Below are 19,357 nucleotides of genomic sequence, written 5' to 3' on the forward strand. Positions count from 1 at the left end.
CTGCAGCTAAAGCTTCTCACATATTTTATGAAACAAAATACAAGACATACACTTGCCAATGAAAAATATGTGGAAAGGTTCTCCACTATCAGGACCAACTGCTTACAAAGTACCCCAGCAGTTCCCATCAGCAACTACAAAGAAAACTAAGTTTCCAAACATCTAATAATTGAAGTGAAACTGCAATGAAACACTTAATTTCACCCTGCTTGGAATGACCTGGAGTGCATGCCTCTGCTCATTTCACACAATTACACTGAAAATGCCAGAGCCTGCAAATCAACATTCACTGTGCATCACTGTGCTGTTTACACACTTTTATAGGTAGTTCATCTTCAAATCAATACTGGCATTGGGAATAACTTATCAGTAATAGATACAGTGGAACAGTTCAACTTTACTTTTGAATATATTATTTCCAATGGAAGACTACATTCATCAAGCAAGGAAGATTTATTCTAAGGATATTCAGGCTTGCTTTTTAAAACTGTAAACATTTGGATAGAGTTTTCGTAAATAAACTACTACAAATATGTCTGAATATTCATGAAATTTTTTAAGGTACCTGTAGTTATCAAACAACATCATCCTTCCAGTGACAATCTTCCATAAAGTGACTACATAAAATAACTGAAAATTCCTTCTTCACAAGGTTTATTTAATTGTACTTCCCTAAACACATGCTAACTCCATATTACCTGTAAAGCTCTGCTAGCCTACTAACATGGTTAAATAACTGGACCCTTATTTTTTACTGAATACAGGTATTTCTGTTACTGTCTCTTGCTGCAGTAAAAACAGACTGCAGACAGTATTATAAGCACATACACAGTATGCTCGTGAAACTAGATAATACCATCTTCCCCAAACAAATTGTATCAATCACTACAGTACCTTAACAGTGTACAAATTCTATGTGTACTTCCTTTTCTATGCAAAAATTTCAACCCGTAGCAGTAGCACGCTGCTTTTCCAAATACAGAGTTTCAGCAACACCAGAGCTGTATAAAACTTTGCAAGTTGGCAGTTTTAATAGAGACCACAAACTATACTTGCATGATGCATATAAAGCAAGCAATAGCATGTGCTGCCTGGTCATACAATCATGAAATTCAGAGCTAAATTAGTACTGCCATCTGCTTCTTTCCTTGAACATCAACTATTTAGGTACAAATAATGCAGAAAAGACTGCTAGGAAACATGATTTTCAAACATCATCATGTAGAGAAGTCAAGGAGATGGTCTCAGCATTCAAGAACAGCTGCTCATAGGTCTCACAACTACCTTTACTACTAATAGTTTTCTCTTATCACAGGATTATCATGTGACAAATAACTAAATTCTTTATATGGCAAGTTGATATACTGCTAGATATCTTGATAAGAAATTACTAAAAAAGCCAGTGGAAGTCACAGAGGGTCCAACATACTGGTACGCAGCCAATGCCTTGAGAACATTTGGTTTGGGGCCAAAAATCTCAACAAATATGGCCAATATTTCAGTAAAATTAAATTAAACACAGAAGAGTCAGCAACCAATATGAGATCATACAGGAATTACTACAAGGCATACTCAAAGGTCAACATGATGTTTCGTATGTGTAATTACTATAGGATTTTGGAAGCTTTGGAGAGCCTAACAGGTCTTTGTTCACCACATGTAGTTTAAAAAAACTAAAACAGATATTCACCAGAAGAATAATACAAGAATAATATATTCTGTACACTAATCATAATTGTTCAAATTTGAAGCGTAGTGGAATTCACTCTATCTTCTAGACTCCATGTAATTATTTCAAGCTCATTGTGAAAATACTCATACAATGTTATGTTGTACTTGCACACACCAATATGTACTTCACACACTAATACAACAAAACACCTGAGCCCAAGTAACAGCACGTCTTTGAGGGGACAACAATCAGAGTAACTGGATATTTATTTCGGACAAAAAAAAAAAAACCAAAACACCAAGACCCAAGAAAACAATACTTTTTTTCCCCTAACATTGAAAATTCATAAAATTTTTAGAAACTGGCCCTGTGATAATTTGCTATGACAAAGCAGGGCTGGAATGGCTTTTCCAAATGCGAAAGATTACACCAAGTCTCAAAGTTTTCATGAGATACTTGCTAAAATCTCTTGTTACCAAAGGCAAGCCTCTGCTTTAGTTTATAACCATATGCTAACTAAAATGTTGTTTCCTACCTACTGACCTTCTTACTGTGTGAGAAAATAGTTGGTCACTGAGCTGCTGGTGGTAAGGGGGGAATAGAAAGAAGTAGTTAACCACGTTTTGTGATAATTCCTGTAGGTCACACAGGCAACAAATTAACTTGTCTATCAGCAACAGAGTTCTAGAAGAGTTCTGCCCTATGGGCATTACCCATGGTTACCACAATCTGAGCCTTCCTTAAAGGAATTAAAGATGCAAGGTGAGGGAAATCTTTCTAACATTTAAATTTGGTTCAGTGACATAACGTTCCCGACCACATTATCCAGAACAGCTATGTAAATATAACTCATGGGCAGCAACAACTCCTGCTGCCCACTGCAGAAACGGATAAACTCTGCTACAAAAGCAAGGTCTCTCCAAACACTAATAAAGAATGCTACTAAACATACTCCTACACAGGCAGACTCCCTCTTTCAAAAAAACTTTCTTCTCACACCTGGCACCAGTGTTACAAACATGGTTTTGTCAGGAACACAAAACAGATCTTTTTCCCAAATGATAGCATCTGTTACTTACATCAATCTTACATATTGGCTTTCCATGTAGCCCCTAAAACTGATTCATAATATTTTAAAGAGACTGAAAAGACCTTGGCTCATCTGAAACTCTAAGGAGGCTGTTCACCCCCAAATTAAAGAGCTAATTTAAACTCCAATAACACTGAATCAGAGACACTGCAGAACCTGGAGCCATTTAAAAAAATAATTATTATCTAATTTTAAATGATTAATGTTAAAATGCACTGATAGAAGCAGTACTCAGCCTTCATTTACAGGGGAGACTGGTAAGCCTTGTGAAGGCTGTGTGTGGTGAGTTGGTCAAGTAGATACCGTTTTTCTTCACTTTTCCTACAGTCCCAAAGAGCTGCATAGACACTACCATCAAACACTCAGAGAGTAACAGCTAAAAAAAGCCAAACCCCAAACCAAAACCAAATGAGCTATCCTAGTAACATTTAGCTATATTGGAAATTAGAACATATCCTTTGCTTTTTTTCTATTATTTTGAAGGGTCCCTAGTGACAGAAGAGATTTGGCTACCTCCAATATGGCACTTTCTCAGAATTCAAGAATGAAATCACTGGAGTGGCATGTAACAAATAGTAACTCTCAATGCAAATGCAAAATACTTACAGGCTTTTTCAAAACTTATTTTTCAAGACATAGATTTTAACAGAACATTTTAAAATGACGAATAAAAAAAGTATCAAGATCTTAAACATAATTCAAAGTCATTATAGGGAATTTCCAAGTCTTTATTTTTCCAAGTTATTTCAGAACATTTTAGAACAACAGTGCTGGAAATACTTTAAACCTTTGTATGCCAATAAATCAAGCAGATCTGATCCCTCTAATGCAGATGCAATGAAAAATGTCTTGCAATGCTTGAAGAAAAAGCACATCCATCTGCCAACAGTTTCTACAGATAATGACCTCATAACTGATTTCCACAGGTTACACTATTCCACCCCTTTGTTCCTTCTGCAGATTGACTAACACACTGAGACACCAATGGGCTGCAAAGATTTCCTGAAAAGAGAATATCTAAGTATGAGGTGCATGCTATTGGAAGGTGAGAGTTTAATTAAAATACCAGAAAGTGCTCTGACATAATAGTGACACTTTGCCAATCTTACAGACTTCTTGTCTTCAGGGGCCTTTACAAGATGTCAGACCTATATCCAGAACTCACTCTACACATTGGGGATAATTTGAATAAGGTTCCCAAAAGCATGCACTGATTGAATGTACTATATCACATAGCATTGACCCAGACCTGTGAGGAAGCATAACTGCTACATTTTCATTATCTCGGTTTGGTAAAATTATGTCTTTATTCATTTCCACAATAACAGCATGATAACCTCAACTTCAAAGGTGACATATCAAAGACAACCATCTTCCTTCTCAATAAAACCGGTCTTTTTGTTATACAACTATACTGAAATGATTGTCTATTATTTTGTCTTTAAACTTTATTTTTAACTCAGTATCCCACTAAGTCACTAATAGAGATCCCGAATTGTTTTAGGTTTCAAGCAGAAGTTTTCCTTTTTTCCTTCAAGCTCAGCAGGTGGTTGGATTGCCACTGAGGTTAATTCCAATTAAAACAGATGATGAATTAATCTTGTTACTACAGTCCAAGCTCACTGCAGACACCATCTGTAGCATACAACAGAATAAATGCCAAAGCAAACCAAGAGACAAATCACCTTACCTGTCACAGGCTTCCATAGCACCCAGTGTAGACACGTAAAAAAACCCAAACTTCTCTTCATAATTATTTATCCCTTGTTAGAAAGTGCAACCTCTGAACACTACTGCTCTGAGTACTTTGCTGACTTGCTATGGAAAGAGGCATATGTAGTTATTACTCGAATGTAGATTAACATTCCCACAAGTTACTGAGAAGCATAAAGTCATGCTGCTAAGAGTAAATAAAAAAAAAAGCCCAAACAGGCTGATATACTACCTTCATACTTGTCAGTTCAACGATTTTTACACTCAATTATGGTCAATCGTGTATCAAATGTCCACCCTTGCTTTCAATTTCAGATCCCAGGATTCATCCATTTATATCTAAAATCTTGCTATTTATCCACTACAAAAATCAAATACTTGGTGATTAATTTAGTGCTCTTCCAGATTTTTAATGGACTCCTTAGCGAGACTTGATTCTTCACTTTTAAACACAGGACATAACTACTGTATCTCTTTCACAGTCCTTCCTGCACACTGGCCTCTACTTCCCTCTTTCAATCGTATCAGACCTTCTGTACCAACCATTCTGCTCCATTCTATGACTCTATAATTGTGGATGCCCCTTCCCTGGAAGTGTTCAAGGCCAGGCTGGATGGGGCTTTAAGCAACCTAGTCTAGTTTAAGCAACCTGGTCTAGTGGGAGGTGTCCCTGCCCATGGCTGCAAGGTAGGAACTCAGATGATCTTTAAGGTCCCTTCCAACCCAAACCATTCTATGATTCTATCTTTAGCAGCCTCTGTTAACCTCCTTTTTCTCTTGTATTAAGGGTACCTTCTTTCTATATGCAGATTTAACTCTCTTGAACCTCAGTTCCCCTGGCTTCAAAGTATCCTCTCTTATGGTCATGATGAGCTGGGATTAGCAGACACTTGCCTGTTTGAATGGATACCAAGCGCAATCAAAAATGCGTGTTTCATCACAGGAAGAAGAATACCAAAAAATCAGCATGTGCTGCACCACTTCATATGGAGCAATTCTGCCCTTCTCTACCAGGTAATAGTTCTTTGAGAAGCTCCCCTACTTCAGTAACAGATCAGAGAAGGAGTAGAGTGCACTGAGACTAGCCACAATTTGTATGTCAACTTCTTCATAGCCCTAGAAACTCAAGCAGTACCATGTTAGTATGTTTCTTAACGCATGTTTCTTAAAAGCTCTGCAAACATTTCAGTGTATCAGCAGTGTAAAAATTCCTGCTTTCCAGATATTCTGTTATTATGCAGTTAATATTATGCAAAAGACACACATCATTTATTGCCAAATTGGAAGTACTTCTCCCACACACACACTTAACTGACCTTGGAGGGATTGAACGGCATCCCTAAGTATGAAGAGCCTCTGAAGCCACAGCGATTCAAGTTTGAACCTGGAAAGGTAAAAAAAAAATAAATATTCAACTAACTTGTTTTGCTGAGACACTCGTTATAAACCATAATTCTCTAGTCCAGATCAAGACGTGCTAGTCCAACACTATTCACAGGTTTGCTAGAGCTTGCATGTGTCTTTCAGTATGTTTCCAACCTCAGTTTGTTATCAGTCTGATGAATTAAAAAAAAAAAAAAAGAAACAAAACTACTAACAAATTTGGTCCTGCTATTAATGACAACACAACAGATTTTTTTGATTTGGTGGAAATAGAGTGTTCATATCAGCACAGAACTGTCTTCCATGCTCACATGAAAGAAAAAATAAAAGATTGCTCCCCTGGGAAAGTGCCCAGAGTTAACAGATTTTTTTTTCCCCCCTTCTCTGGATTCCTGCCTAGTAATACCATCTGCTCCCAAACAGAATTGTTTTAAGATACTTTGCAACATATACAAGGACAAACAAACTGTTTGCAGTTTTAAGCTAGCACCAATCTAAATCAATACTGTCAAACAGTAAAAATTATATGAAATGCAAATTTTAATTGGAGCCATTCTTCTCTCATCCAAAACACAGCTACAAAAACACTACAGCTATCAAACATTTCTGTTAGTGATTCAGTATAATTTGTTTTAAATGTCAGAGCACCTGAGCACACAGGACAAAGAAGTGTACACCGCACAACCATCTAGAGCTAAGTTCAGGCTTGCAGGGCTCAAATCTGCTTCTGCACGGCAAAAACTCAAATTACTTCACTCCTCAGTCTCTGAAAGTGAAAGCCTAATGAGTCTTGTAGCTCAACTGCACTTGGGTGTTCTTAAAATCCACCCTCCTACCCCTCTCCCCTGCCTTTTTTTTAGCTATTCAGTTTTTAACCCAAAAATCCTCATGGAGATTAGGAAAAAATTGCACCAGACTAGCTAAACAAGAATAGCTATAAAGCTGAAAGTCCTAAAAAAGATCACCATGCAATGTGGTCTACCAGTTCTGGGTATCATTTATCAGCACATTAGCCTCTAATTTTAAATACACTCTGCATGTATGCAACATTGAAACTAGAAGCTTTTATCAGTCTAAGAACTTCAATGTAGGTAAAGTATGCAAGCTTCTCCACCAGACAAAATTTTGGATCTAATTTACATGGAGTGAACTATCATTTAATAGAAAAAAAAAAAAAAAGCCAGCTCTATTCTCTGCTTCTTCCATCTTTCAATCAAAATACTTTAAGTGATTCTACAGGTGGCATGCTATAGTCATGCTATAGTCATACCCACTAAGAGAAAATAGAAAGTGTTATCTGTATTTGTGAGCATTTAGGTTATATTTTGTTATTATCTAAATCTTCTCAGCAGAGAACATTTGTGTGTTAGCTCCTGGAGTCAAAGACCTGTATTTCATGTTACAACAGGTTCTGGAAAGCACAATAAATGTCAGTCTTAAGGACTAATCTAAGGTTCTGAAGGACACTGCCTAAAAAGCATCACAATTTGATAAATGAGGCAATGTGGATGAATCAGTAAGAGGAGAGACAGAGTTCCTGCTTCCTAAATGGCAGGTTTCTTGGGTGACATTGTGGAAAAAATCACCATTCACTTGGCCCATTTTTCAGTAAAAATGAATCTGCACCTTAAGTAAACTACAAAATTCACTTTCAAACAGCACTAACGTGTAAACCCTTCATGCAGAAAACAGTTGCCAGCCTACTAGCACACAGGTGTTCCGGCCTGCTGCAAATGAAAAAGTGCTACAATTAGGACATCTCTGCAAACAGAACTCAGCTGCTAGTTGTGAGATGGAAGGATTCATCCCAAAAAGAATGACGCCCATTACTGGCCTTTTAGACTGTAGCTTATAATTCATTATCAAGGATGAAACAGAGGTATGAAACCCACATGAATTGTGCTGTCAGTCACTTTGATTGGCTTTTGACTTGACAGCTACTATGAAAAAGAGAGATTAAAAACAAAATACATGAATGAAATCAGGATCTATTATCCCTTTAACTGTTCAGTTTTCATGCAATATTTTAAACTCTTCTTGTACCACTAAATGGCTACCAACTAGTTAATTTTAAAATACTGGATTTATAACTGTATTGCTATCATTAATTTAATACTTGACTTGACTCTTTATGTCAGTGACTTCTGATCTAGACCATCCTAGATGTCACACATTGGCTCCAAGGAGAAACAGAATAATAGCAAAGTTCTTCAAGGCCCTTACTACTACATAATCTTTAAAGGGAATTTTATCCCCTCCATAAAATAAAAAAACATTTTCATCAATGTGCATGCAATAGATACTTCCTAGACCTTCAGCATTACAAGTGAACTGCTAAATTTTATAGTTACAATGCTTGAATTAAAAAATAGAACGCCGAGCTAATAGAGGAAGTGTTAAAATAGGAAGTGAAAACAGCTCATTTCTAACCAGATGACTCTGGCATACTGACGTCACGTCTCAAATTTTTTTTAGCTTCCTGTGAACACACAAGTTCAAAACCAAATGGGAAGCAAAGGGGAATTAGGGAAAAAACACCGTCTTATAGTTTATGTACAACACCTCACTTTCTGTGAAGTTGGTTTTACTATTTTATTGCAAAGTACTTGTACTTCTTATTGTTACATAGTAGCTTAATAGTGCTAATCAAACTCTCGCCTACTTTCCTGAAGCCTGTCAGAATCAGAATTAGAAATGAAACATACCCTAATTAAAGGGATATGATCATAGGTTATGTCCCCCCTGAACGGCGACCAGTCCAGCTCCAGCACAGCCTCCTGAAGCATCAAGTGTAACTGGAGTTGTGAAATGGTGCCACCTAGTGTTCGCTTTCAGAGTTAAGCGTATTTAACCACTTTCTGAAAGAGCTTAAGACAGAGCAAAAGTAATAAATGTTCCATCAACCGCCGCATGACTATCGCAAGCTAAAAAGAAAAAAAAAACAAACAAAAAACACCACTGGGAAAAGTTTTCCCTGTTCAACAAAAGAACTAGAGAGATTTGACCCTTTTGCCAAACCAAAAGACTCAAAACTCCAATCAAGAGCTGAGACTTGACGGTGAAGAAAACCACATTACTTATGTGCACATAGGCCACAAAGTCCTCAAGATATGTAACAGAGCTCCAAGTGATGACCACAGACAGCTTATCCTGGGAGCTCTTTTGTTACAGACAGGACATTTTTCTTATTTATGATTTGTCTTGCAAGGGGAAGATTGATAACTTTTACCACTACTTCCCATTCAGGTTACCTAAGCACTTCTCTGGTTCCAAGGCTTTTCTCATTTTTCCAAGTACAGAGCAAGTTTATATGCATCATTAAAATCTTAATATAAAAAAAATAAAATCACAGCTTTAACATAGGCTGGCTGTGAGTACATGCAGATAAAAATAAGCATAAGCAATTTTTACTGAACTAGGCCTAGAGAAGAATTACTCTTATAAGTGAAAGCAATAGGATATGTCATAAAAAGCAAAGTCACATCTAGAATGGAAATCCTTTATATATCCAGATAAATACTTCAAATTTAACTGTTAAAGAAGGTAATATTGGAGGAAAATTCGTATTTCTGCTCAAGAAACTCATGATCAGGAAGCTCATATGTAACAATGATCTCCAAAACAGTTAATGACATTTTATCCATTGTTTTCAGTACTGATATACAAGTAAAGAACAAAGATGCATTATTACAAAGCTAAATTTGGACTTTGACAGATAAAGTTTTAGGCCCCTGATGTATTCTAACAGTATTCAGCCTGCTACACATGGGTCCTGGTAGTTCAGACCCAAAAATGAAATGTGCCTCCACTCTTCTTTTGGTGCTCTTTCTTAGTACAGCAAAGCCAGCGAAGCATCCAGCTGTCAAGAAGCAGAGTCTTCTTCCCTCTCCTTTACTGGGCTGGCACTAGCACTCCCAGCCAACACAGAAAGCTCACCTTCGGTAAAAAGACGCATGCTTTAGAAAAATAAATGCACACTTTTCTGCCACTTCAACAAGCTAAACCAGTTCTCAAGCAGGGTCAAACAAGTGCCAGTACTGCTACAGGCAGAGATGGTGGATGAAAATGGCCAAGGAGTGTGACACCACTGTCTGTAACTACATTACTTGAGTACAGAGCTCTGGATTCACTCTCTTCTTTCAAAAAGTGTTGAACTGTTTTTAAATGTGACCTGCGAGAAAACCCACAGACAAACACAGCCTATCCTGACAGATCTTCATCTTTACCTTCCTTTAGTGCATTTCCATTTGGATCACAGAGTATCTACTCGCTTTCAAAGGCTACAAACCTCTGACATTAGCCATCAGACATAACATATACCAGTACATACAAACATGTTACCTAAAACTATCACAGTATACTATGAGTGTCTACCTAACAAGTATTTTAAACCACAAAACCCTGAATTTTCTACCAGATATTGTAATGCCCTGGTGTGGTGGGCTGAACCCCACCATCAGCTAAGCACCCACACAGCTATCCACCGTGTGGGTAGAATGGTGAAAAAACAGAGTGAAGACTCACAGATTGAGACAGAAACAGTTTGACAGGCAACGCAGAAGCTGCAGGCACAAGCAAAGTAAAGGAGGAATTCAGTCAACTACCTCCCATCGCCCAGGCAGGGGTTTAGCTACTTCCCAGGAAGCTGGTCCTCAGCACACATAAGGGTTATTTAGGAAAATAAGTATCACTGGCTTTTTCCTACTTTCCCCAAGCTTTTACTGCTGAACACACTGTCAGATGGTATGGGGTATTCCTTGGGTCAGTCAGTTGTCCTAGGTATGTCCCCTGGCTGTATCCGCTGGGAGGGAAGGAGTGCAGAGGAGGAAAGAGACAGCCTTGATGCTGCGCAGGCACTGCTCAGCTGTAGCTGAAACACTGGTGTCTTACCAACACTGTTTTAGTCATAAACACAAAACACAGCAGCATATGCGCTATTATGGAAAAAATCATACAGTACGTACAGGCCCAGTACACCTACTATAACAGTTACTGATAAAAATAAACAGATAATGAGTTTGCAGAGTATCAACTGTTCTGACCCCTGTCCATTGGAAAAATTAAGGTAGCAGTAGTTCTCAAAATAATTTTAATTCGCCATCTTAAAAACTGGTTTAAATAAACACCAACTGACATACTGTGGATATGGAAGCCTTGGAGGGACAAACATGAACAGCAGAGAAATTTATTTTTCTAATAAGAATTACAGGAATTTTCTTTTTGCTCATTTTAGGGATTCAAGCAGTGATGCGATCAAAAAGAAAGAACCAAGATTCTGTATTAATATATTCCAATTTAAAATATAAGTTTTAAGTAGGTTTTCAGCTCCAGTGCCAAAAGTAATGAAGACTTATATCAAGTACAATACAGTTACTTAAGGCAAGATTACTGGAATTCACCATTCCAGACACCACATAATAGAACAGTGTTATACTATAAATGCTTGAATATCAGTTTTCCCTGGAAAGAGGGACTTATCAGCAAGCACATCAAAGAAGCTGCAATAGAATGTTTCTTTAAAAGCAGAGTAAGGGTGTTACTTCTTCAAAAACACCAAGAGGGAGTCAGGGCTCTGCTGCTGGGAGGATGTCAATTAACAAATACAGCACACTCAGGATTAAAAACAGAAATTCAATTCATTTTATTACAAGTGGACATTACAGGCAGGTATACGTTCCCTTCTGAACATTTAGTCATCCAGTATCCAGCTTGCTGAATGTAGATTATCATCTACATTTTTCACCATTTGTTGTCCATTAGATGAAGTGAAAGTGGAATATAAATAATGCTGAAGTTTTGAGGGTTAAGTGACCAGACAGAGTAGTGCTATTACCAAAAGCAAGACAGCTTAAGAAGAATCAGAGTTCTTATGATGTGATACAAAAACACAAGACTGGAAGGAAGTTTGTTCTTCTAGTAAAAAGCAGAGATTTATTACTTAAAAGTACATAATACAAAGTGCCCTCTGCACAACTACTGTCCTGTAATCTTATGTTGGGATGATAGCTAGAAAAAGGAGCACATCTCATCTGTGCCCTGGACTGTCAGCCTTCATATGTGCATGCTGAGATTTATACTGCCCTCCCTAGGAGGCTCTTGACAGTGGGACTATTGCAAACATTGGCCAGATAGAAAAAAACCTTACCAAGAACTACTGCATACTATCAAAACCAACCAAACAAAGCCTATTCTAATATTTCTTCTTGCAAAATTCACTGTTCTTTCAGAATACACTCCTGAAGACTGGGATAAAGATCAGAAAGTGAGCAACTCCTAAGAACGAAGCATGGTAAACCATGGAATCTTTTTTAATGCTAAGGGACAGGAACCCTGTCATGATTAAAAACACTGTAGGAATAATTATGTGATCCAAACCCCTAATTTTCTATCATCAGTCCTGGAATACAACACAAGAAAATACAAATCTACTAGAGCTAATGCCTGGGGTGGGCCTGATGGTTTGTAAGTCACTAGAATGAGAAAAGGGATCTTTTTAGTACTGTAAAAATCAGGCATCGGCAACCTTGAATTTCATATGCTTACTTTGTAAGACTACTTCTATTTCATAAAAAAGCTTTTAGGGAAGAAACCCAATATCTAGTATATAATTAGACTAGATATTATAAGGAAATGCATTATTTTCTTTCTACAGCTATCCAACATACAAAGTGCATGTTCATGACTTTATAGGCAGGAACTTGGAATTACCTCTTCTCTATAGAGACCAGCCTGGAGCTAAACCCACACCAGCACTTCACATGCCAGCACCTCCTGTCCCAGCACAGCAGTGCCTTCTCACACACACCTCCCTCCCTCCCTTCCACCTCCTCTACTGCTATCAGCCACTCACCTCAACTGCCACAGAAAAGAATTGCCAATACTACCTAGCACACAGAAACAGCACCTCCACGACTTCTGTCAAGTCAGCAAGAAAGGGACCCTTCCCAGACGCTCCTTCCACAGCCTGGATCAGCTACACACCTTCCAATCTCAAGACAGCTGGGATGCAGCTACAGCATTGCTCCTTCTAAAAACCTTAGGTAAATTTAACCTTTACAGATCTAAGGAACAGATTTTTTCATTTTAAAGCAGGAACTGTGTTTATCTTTTTTACTTCTTAACCTCATACCTCTCATTTTCCAAAAGCTGTACCAAATAACCACACCTGTGCTCAAAGCTCCTGGCACAGCTACAATTAGTGGAAGTCAGTATGTAATAGTCACTATTAGACTTGTAATATATATGTAATGTATGCATTTCTTTTAGAAGTAGGTGAAACATTCCTCTGAGACTCTTAAAGGTGCAACTTCATTACTATTCTGTAATGTCTTATCTTCAAATTAATTTCACAGCTTCACCTTGTATACATAAAAAGAAAGCCAAACTAAATGTTTTTTCTAGCTTTACTACTTTAGAGGGATCTATTTCTAGGATTTGCTGGACATTGCTATCTGAAATTATCAGGACCACACTCCAAGAAGGTCAACCTTGTATTTTATAAAAAACAAGAGCCATCCACTATTCCCCAGGCGAAAAAAAAGCAAAAGTAAAGATGTTAATATCAATAAAAAAAACTAAAAACTCACTCACTGTCTTCTGTGGGAAGGACCTGCAGGGAATAAATCCATTCTATTATATCATCTTTGTTCACCACATCTAAGGAATCCAACATATCCAGACCAGAGAGTGCGAAAAATGCAATTGTCAACCTAAAAGAAAAAGATAAGACTTACACTTCCCACCAAAAATATCATGGGGAAATTAACAAACGGTTGCAGAAACAGAAATATCTATGAATTCCCAGCCTTTGACAGTGGTGCAACACATAGAGCCTAGCTCAGAAAACACGAAATTCTTCTACTGGACAAAATTACATTCTTTGTACTGTAAATATTTCTCTGTCTCAACAAGGCTTTTCATATAAGCTATCCCTCCTTTTACATAGTAATAATAGGCCAATTCGGACATTAACCTAAGGGCCTAGGTAAACTACAAGGTAAAACTAGGTTATTAACATATGGAGCACTAGTTCTCTGTGATGAATTCCTACACGAGCAATCCCTTAAATAAGTAAGTGCAAGGTAACCCTGAACTGCAGTATCCCATCTCCAACTGTGTCCCAAACCCAATTTCAGATCCTTAGAAGTTTGGTGTCAAACAGCAAGGCTTGCTTTGTAACCAATGTATAAATAGGCACACAAGATGAATTACTCTCTATCTAGAGGTATTTATTTTTTGCCCTTTGGTATGAAGGAGCCTAGATAACTAACTTAATTAAGTATCTAAAATTAAGCATGTCAAATCCAAGTGTAAAATACAGATGTGCAGTAGCTAGCATGCTGAATGTCCTCCTTGCCCATAGTTCACTTCCTTCCATAAATGTCTGCTACCATACCTGTTAACCAAAACCTTATTTGAGGGTTTTGTTTTTACCTCAAACCACTGCAGTCACCTAGCTTACAAGCATGGCTCCTCGGACAGTTGCATTACTTGCTCTGACAAAACACCAAAGCAACAGCACTGGGTAAGGAACTTGAGATAGCTTGCTATGAGGCATAATGTTCACGTAATGGTACCTTGGAAGTTCTGACACAGATTAAAATGAGCTGGATGTATATTTTGCCACCCACACTTGCATCTGCTTGTCCCCCTTCTAGAAATTCCTGCTCTCCTTTTACCAGATAAGATGATGGCTTGTGAAAGAGCTGCTACACAGGCAGAAACTAGTTTAGCATGCTAAGGAAAACCAAAAGTTAATGCCAGCTTTCCTTAGGAGTTATAATTTGCAGTTACCTCACAAGCTGCTGACCCACCTTGGCCATCAGTAGTAGGCACCTCAGAAGATGAGGAGACAGATGTGGACAGAAACCTCTACAGCTGTTTAATTTCTGTATGTGGTTCTGCATGAGAACCACAAATAGCAAGACCAAAGAAAACTGGTGATGTGAGTTAGCCCAAAACACACCTCCAAAAAGAATTATTCTAATTAAAATACATAGCTAAATGATGATGCAGTAGACACTGATCTCAATAAAATGGCACAGCCTCAGAGGGTGACATTCCTATCACTGGGCTGACCAGCTGCTATAGTCATCATGTGGTCATTCACAAGCAGAATTTAAGTCAACAACAACTGCTTCAAAACTGTTATCATCTAGGATTATACAGCACAAGCAGTTGCCAGAACTCGGTTGAATAATGGTGATTTGTTAAGATGAAGTTACTTGATCTTACTTTGACACTCAGGTTTTACATTGCTTTTCACACTGCTCTTACAAACAAGAGATTTTAATCTGTGATCTGCTGGAATATTGAACATGAACACTCCCTCTTCAAAGAATCCTTCCATGCAAGTCTATGGTCCTTGCAAAAAAAGAAAAAATTAAAAAGAAATAATAATCAAGCATGGAATAGTGTAGAATTCCATGACAGCTAGTGCCAAGAGAAATTTTAAACTTACTTTGTAATCACTGGATTTCAAAATATGTCTCTTCACTATTATTATTACCACCAATAAAGGTGTCGAGAGACAAAAAAGTATGTTTCACACAAAGGTATTTCTACATGGAACAAGAGTTTTAAGCCATCCGATGACTAAAAAAAAATGTCTTTCAGAGTGCAAAATTAAAACTTCAAGGCTTACACCAAGTTTTGTCACTGATCAGATCTGTGTAACCTAAAACTGATTCTGGATAGTAACTCACTATTTCAAGCAAAATTATTACTTTTTATAAGAGGTGAGGAATTTTCTGTTCTGTTACAGTAAACTATTACTTTGAAACCCTGCATATATTTTCTGATTTTCACAAACACTGGGTTGACAATTTTTTACTGAAACTACTTAAAGGCATTTTGACACTGTATTACTGAGGTATGCTACTTCCCATGAGGCAGAAACAACACATGAACTGCCCCACTAGAAACTGCCATCAACTAGGTCCAAAATCACAAGGCTGTACAAATGACAGACTACAGTTAAAAATACAAGATAAATGAACGTAAAACGTGTTTTTACATAAAGTTAAGTTTCAGTTTACGTATTTAGAGTGGATTTCCTGTGTTACTAGTACCTGCATGACTAAGGAACAGCCGGTAGAGCGTGTTGGAATCCACGTATGATGTACAAGAATATCTGGCACCACTGCACACAGGCAAGTTCCAATACAGCCATCTTAGATACTGCATCCTTACTCCATATGCTATCCTGCCCCACAGAAAATTAACAGACACATGTTCTAAGACTACCTAAGACAACTCTTAGCAGCACCTTAGCTGACACATAGCATTAAATGTAAAAACTTCATATACAGCGATTTCCACAGAGGCTAGCACTTTTTAAGACAATCCCCAAGTTTAGCGTCACTTCTCCTGTATCTTTTCTTCAAGCTTTGCTGCCCGTGTATTAATTTAGGAACTCAAGCATCAAAGTTGACAGCTGGAATTAATTTCTTAACTGATCTACTGGAAGTTTACAAAACACCTATCATTTATCTTCAGTTCCCTTCTAAGACAAGCACGTAAAGACATTTCTGATGACAGATTCAGAGCTCTTCCATCTTCACACATGCAGAAAGACTGCAGTTTCTCAGCAGAATTCAGAAAACTCTTCTGAAGTGACCGATTTGAGAAATCGAGTAAGCATGCTACAAAGACCACCATGAAGTACCACAATCTGAAAGACTTCAGAGACTAGGCGAGTTACATTCTCCTGCAAAACCTCACAGTACTGACTGTATAAAACACTATCAACCAGATTACTGAAAAACTACTGTTGTTGATGCTGCATGCAGTAACCACAGACAAAAATAATGATGACGGCTCTGAGCTAACAACTAAAGAATGCAAAATCAAATTTCTTTATTATTGTACCTTAAGTGTTTGACAAACTACTGCTTAAGTGAAAATGCACCAGCATTGTGTGGAAAATTTCATCCTCTACCACCCTGCCTGATGACAACAAATGCAGCTGTTTCTGCTGCAGTGCCATTAACAAAAACCAACTCACTGACAAATGATTTTTTTTTTTAACAAGTCTCTTTTTCATCTAATTGAGTTTCCCCATCTAAGTCACCATAGAACCACACAAACGCGGGAAAAATAGAGGTAAAAGGATAGCAGCATTTCTTTCTGCAGCAGTACCAGCTCAGGAGGCTTTCTGAACTCAGTGACCTTGAACTTGTCAAAAAGGCAAATTTAGTACCCTCAAGGTCAAACTATGGAAGAAACATTTATGGTTCAATGCCCTGCTTAGATTTTGTTACCAGACGTGTAAGAACATCTGCAGAATACTGATTTTTAAATCCGTGTAAGAAAACTGAAAAAACCTCTGGCTGAGTAAAAACATCATGACTACAAAAAATGTATGAATTATGATGACCATGATTTTTATTCTAAATGAAGGTTTAGACTGTGCTCATCAGCCAAAAATTAAGGCATCCTGAAATAGTTTCAAATTGACAGTTCAAATTTTCAGTAAGCAGTGTATTTTCAGTGTTGCACAGCCATTATGTACAATACACTGGGCACTGGTTATTTAATGTATTGTGGCTACGATGACCACACATTAAATTCAAGTTCAAACACTTTGTTAATCTCTCAAGAGTTCTCAGTTACTGTTATCATTAGCATTATTCAGTAAGACTGGGAAAGACCCCATGTAAACTAGAGCCTCTGTTTCAGCTCAGTGGCAAACTGCAACAACTCGGCAACGTAAATCACAGAACAAAAACGTCCAGGTTGTTAAGGGTCTCCCGAAATCACCGGTTCCACCTCCTGCTGAACTCAAGGCCTTAAGTAAGATGACCCAGGACCCTGACAAGCCAAATCTTCAAGGGCCACTCCAGCACTTCACTGGGCAACCTATTTGTGATTAACTGCTCTAATCATGAAGAACATTTTTCCTACATTAAGACAACTTACCCTGAAGCAACTCATTCCTGTAGCTTCCTGCCCCGTCACCCTGCATGAAGGGAGCACCTCCACCTTTTGTTGCAACTAGTTTCTCGGTAATGGAACACCATGATCAGATCTCCCCTCCTCAAGTCTGAACAAATCCCGTTTCTTTAACCTTTCCCCTAAGTCAAGTGTGGCCAAGGTCAGTGCTTTGCATTATGATTCTAATGACTCTACTCATGTTATTGTAACTTTAATACCTGGAAAGATTTAGGAGTATGGCATGCCTAGGCTCCCTCCTGCTGTCATTTAAAATAACCGACAAGGTACACCAAAACATAAGCTAATCCTTAATGAATAAGTGATTTACATCCCTGAAATCAGGACTTCCAACTTTCCTTTTTAATACAAAGTTATGTGTTATTCCACACAGAGTTTGGCACTATCCAACTTTTGCCAAGTGTTTGAACTCTAAACTGAAAAACAAAAGGCTTGACTTAGCAGGAAGACTTGATCAAACCCATTAGCACTCTTCACAGCATGACCTGCAGGAGATTACACAGTGAAAGTATCTAATTATTATATTGGTTGAGTAAGAGATCAAACCCTGTATATGTCTCCAAATTTTTATCAAGTACAGATTGACAACCATATTATTGATCCTCTTGTGCCTCAGATACAACTGACTACCTTAGATGAAGACTCTAAGTATCTGAAATGAATTCTGAAGCCATTACAGGGACAAGTGTCAAGTGAGGAACATACTTCAATAGTATTTTAACTTTTATACTAGCTAATGAAGATTTAAATTATTCCTGTTACATAAACAGGAGTCTTCTGCATGCTGACTTCAAGCTACAAAAGGTTTAAGTCACTTATTAGAAAATCGGCTTCCAGGGAGGATTAAAAGAGTGAAGCACAGGACTGGAAATAGATTAAAAGGCTCAACAAGTCTTCCCTGGCGGATACCGGGGAGTTTACGCGCGCACAGACTAAACCCCTACACCCAACTCCTGTTTTTTGGCGGCGGCCCGCTGCCGGGCAGATAGAGGGGAGGGCTCCCCGGCCGTTCCGCCGCCCGGCACGGCGCGGTGCTGCAGCCTGCCCACGGCCGGGGGGGCCGGGCAGCCCTCCGGGAGGCATTTCCCCTCAGCGCCACTGCCCGCACCCGCGGAGGGAAAAGCCGCCCCCTCACCGAGAACGGGAGCCGGGCGAAAGGCAACGGGGTCTTCCCACCGCCCGGCCCGAGGCCGAGGGGAGCGCCACCACCCCGGCCGCCAACCCGAAGGCGGCTGGGCCCGGCGGCGACCCCCGGGCCGGCCCGCCCGCCGCCCCTCGGCTTTCGGAGGGCCCCGGCCCCGCTACCTGCTGGTCTCCAGGGAGGAGTAGCGCTCGGGCAGGATCTGGAGGCAGCGCTGGAAGAACCGCACATGCCGCTCCCGCAGGAACTCCAACCGTTCCGGCTCTGGCGCCGGCTCGGTCTCCCCCGAACACGGCGCCGCATCCGCCATCTTGCCGCCGCCCGCCCACCGGCGCGCACCGACTACATCACGCGCGACGCCGGCCACGCCCAGTGACGTCACGACCGACCGGGCCCCACCCTGGCG

General features: G+C 39.0%; 1 protein-coding gene across 2 annotated transcripts in view; it reads right to left on the bottom strand.

Moving 5' to 3' along the window:
* Positions 1 to 19,279, bottom strand: part of PGGT1B (protein geranylgeranyltransferase type I, beta subunit) — a 37,742-nt gene extending 18,463 nt beyond the window's left edge. The window contains exons 1-3 of one of the 2 annotated variants that reach the window (XM_014942541.1): positions 19,116 to 19,279; positions 13,449 to 13,567; positions 5,792 to 5,859 (exon numbers count right to left, since the gene is read on the bottom strand). In XM_014942541.1, the coding sequence (XP_014798027.1) occupies positions 5,792 to 5,859; positions 13,449 to 13,567; positions 19,116 to 19,261 (333 nt within the window). In that variant the 5' untranslated portion in view covers positions 19,262 to 19,279. The remainder of the gene's footprint in view (positions 1 to 5,791; positions 5,860 to 13,448; positions 13,568 to 19,115) is intronic. The other variant, XM_014942550.1, reaches the window with a different exon arrangement.
* Between the last annotated feature and the right edge of the window lie 78 nt (positions 19,280 to 19,357).

Source organism: Calidris pugnax, unplaced genomic scaffold (assembly GCF_001431845.1).
Source record: "Calidris pugnax isolate Ruff unplaced genomic scaffold, ASM143184v1 scaffold59, whole genome shotgun sequence".
In the NCBI taxonomy this organism is placed as follows: Eukaryota; Metazoa; Chordata; class Aves; order Charadriiformes; family Scolopacidae; genus Calidris; species Calidris pugnax.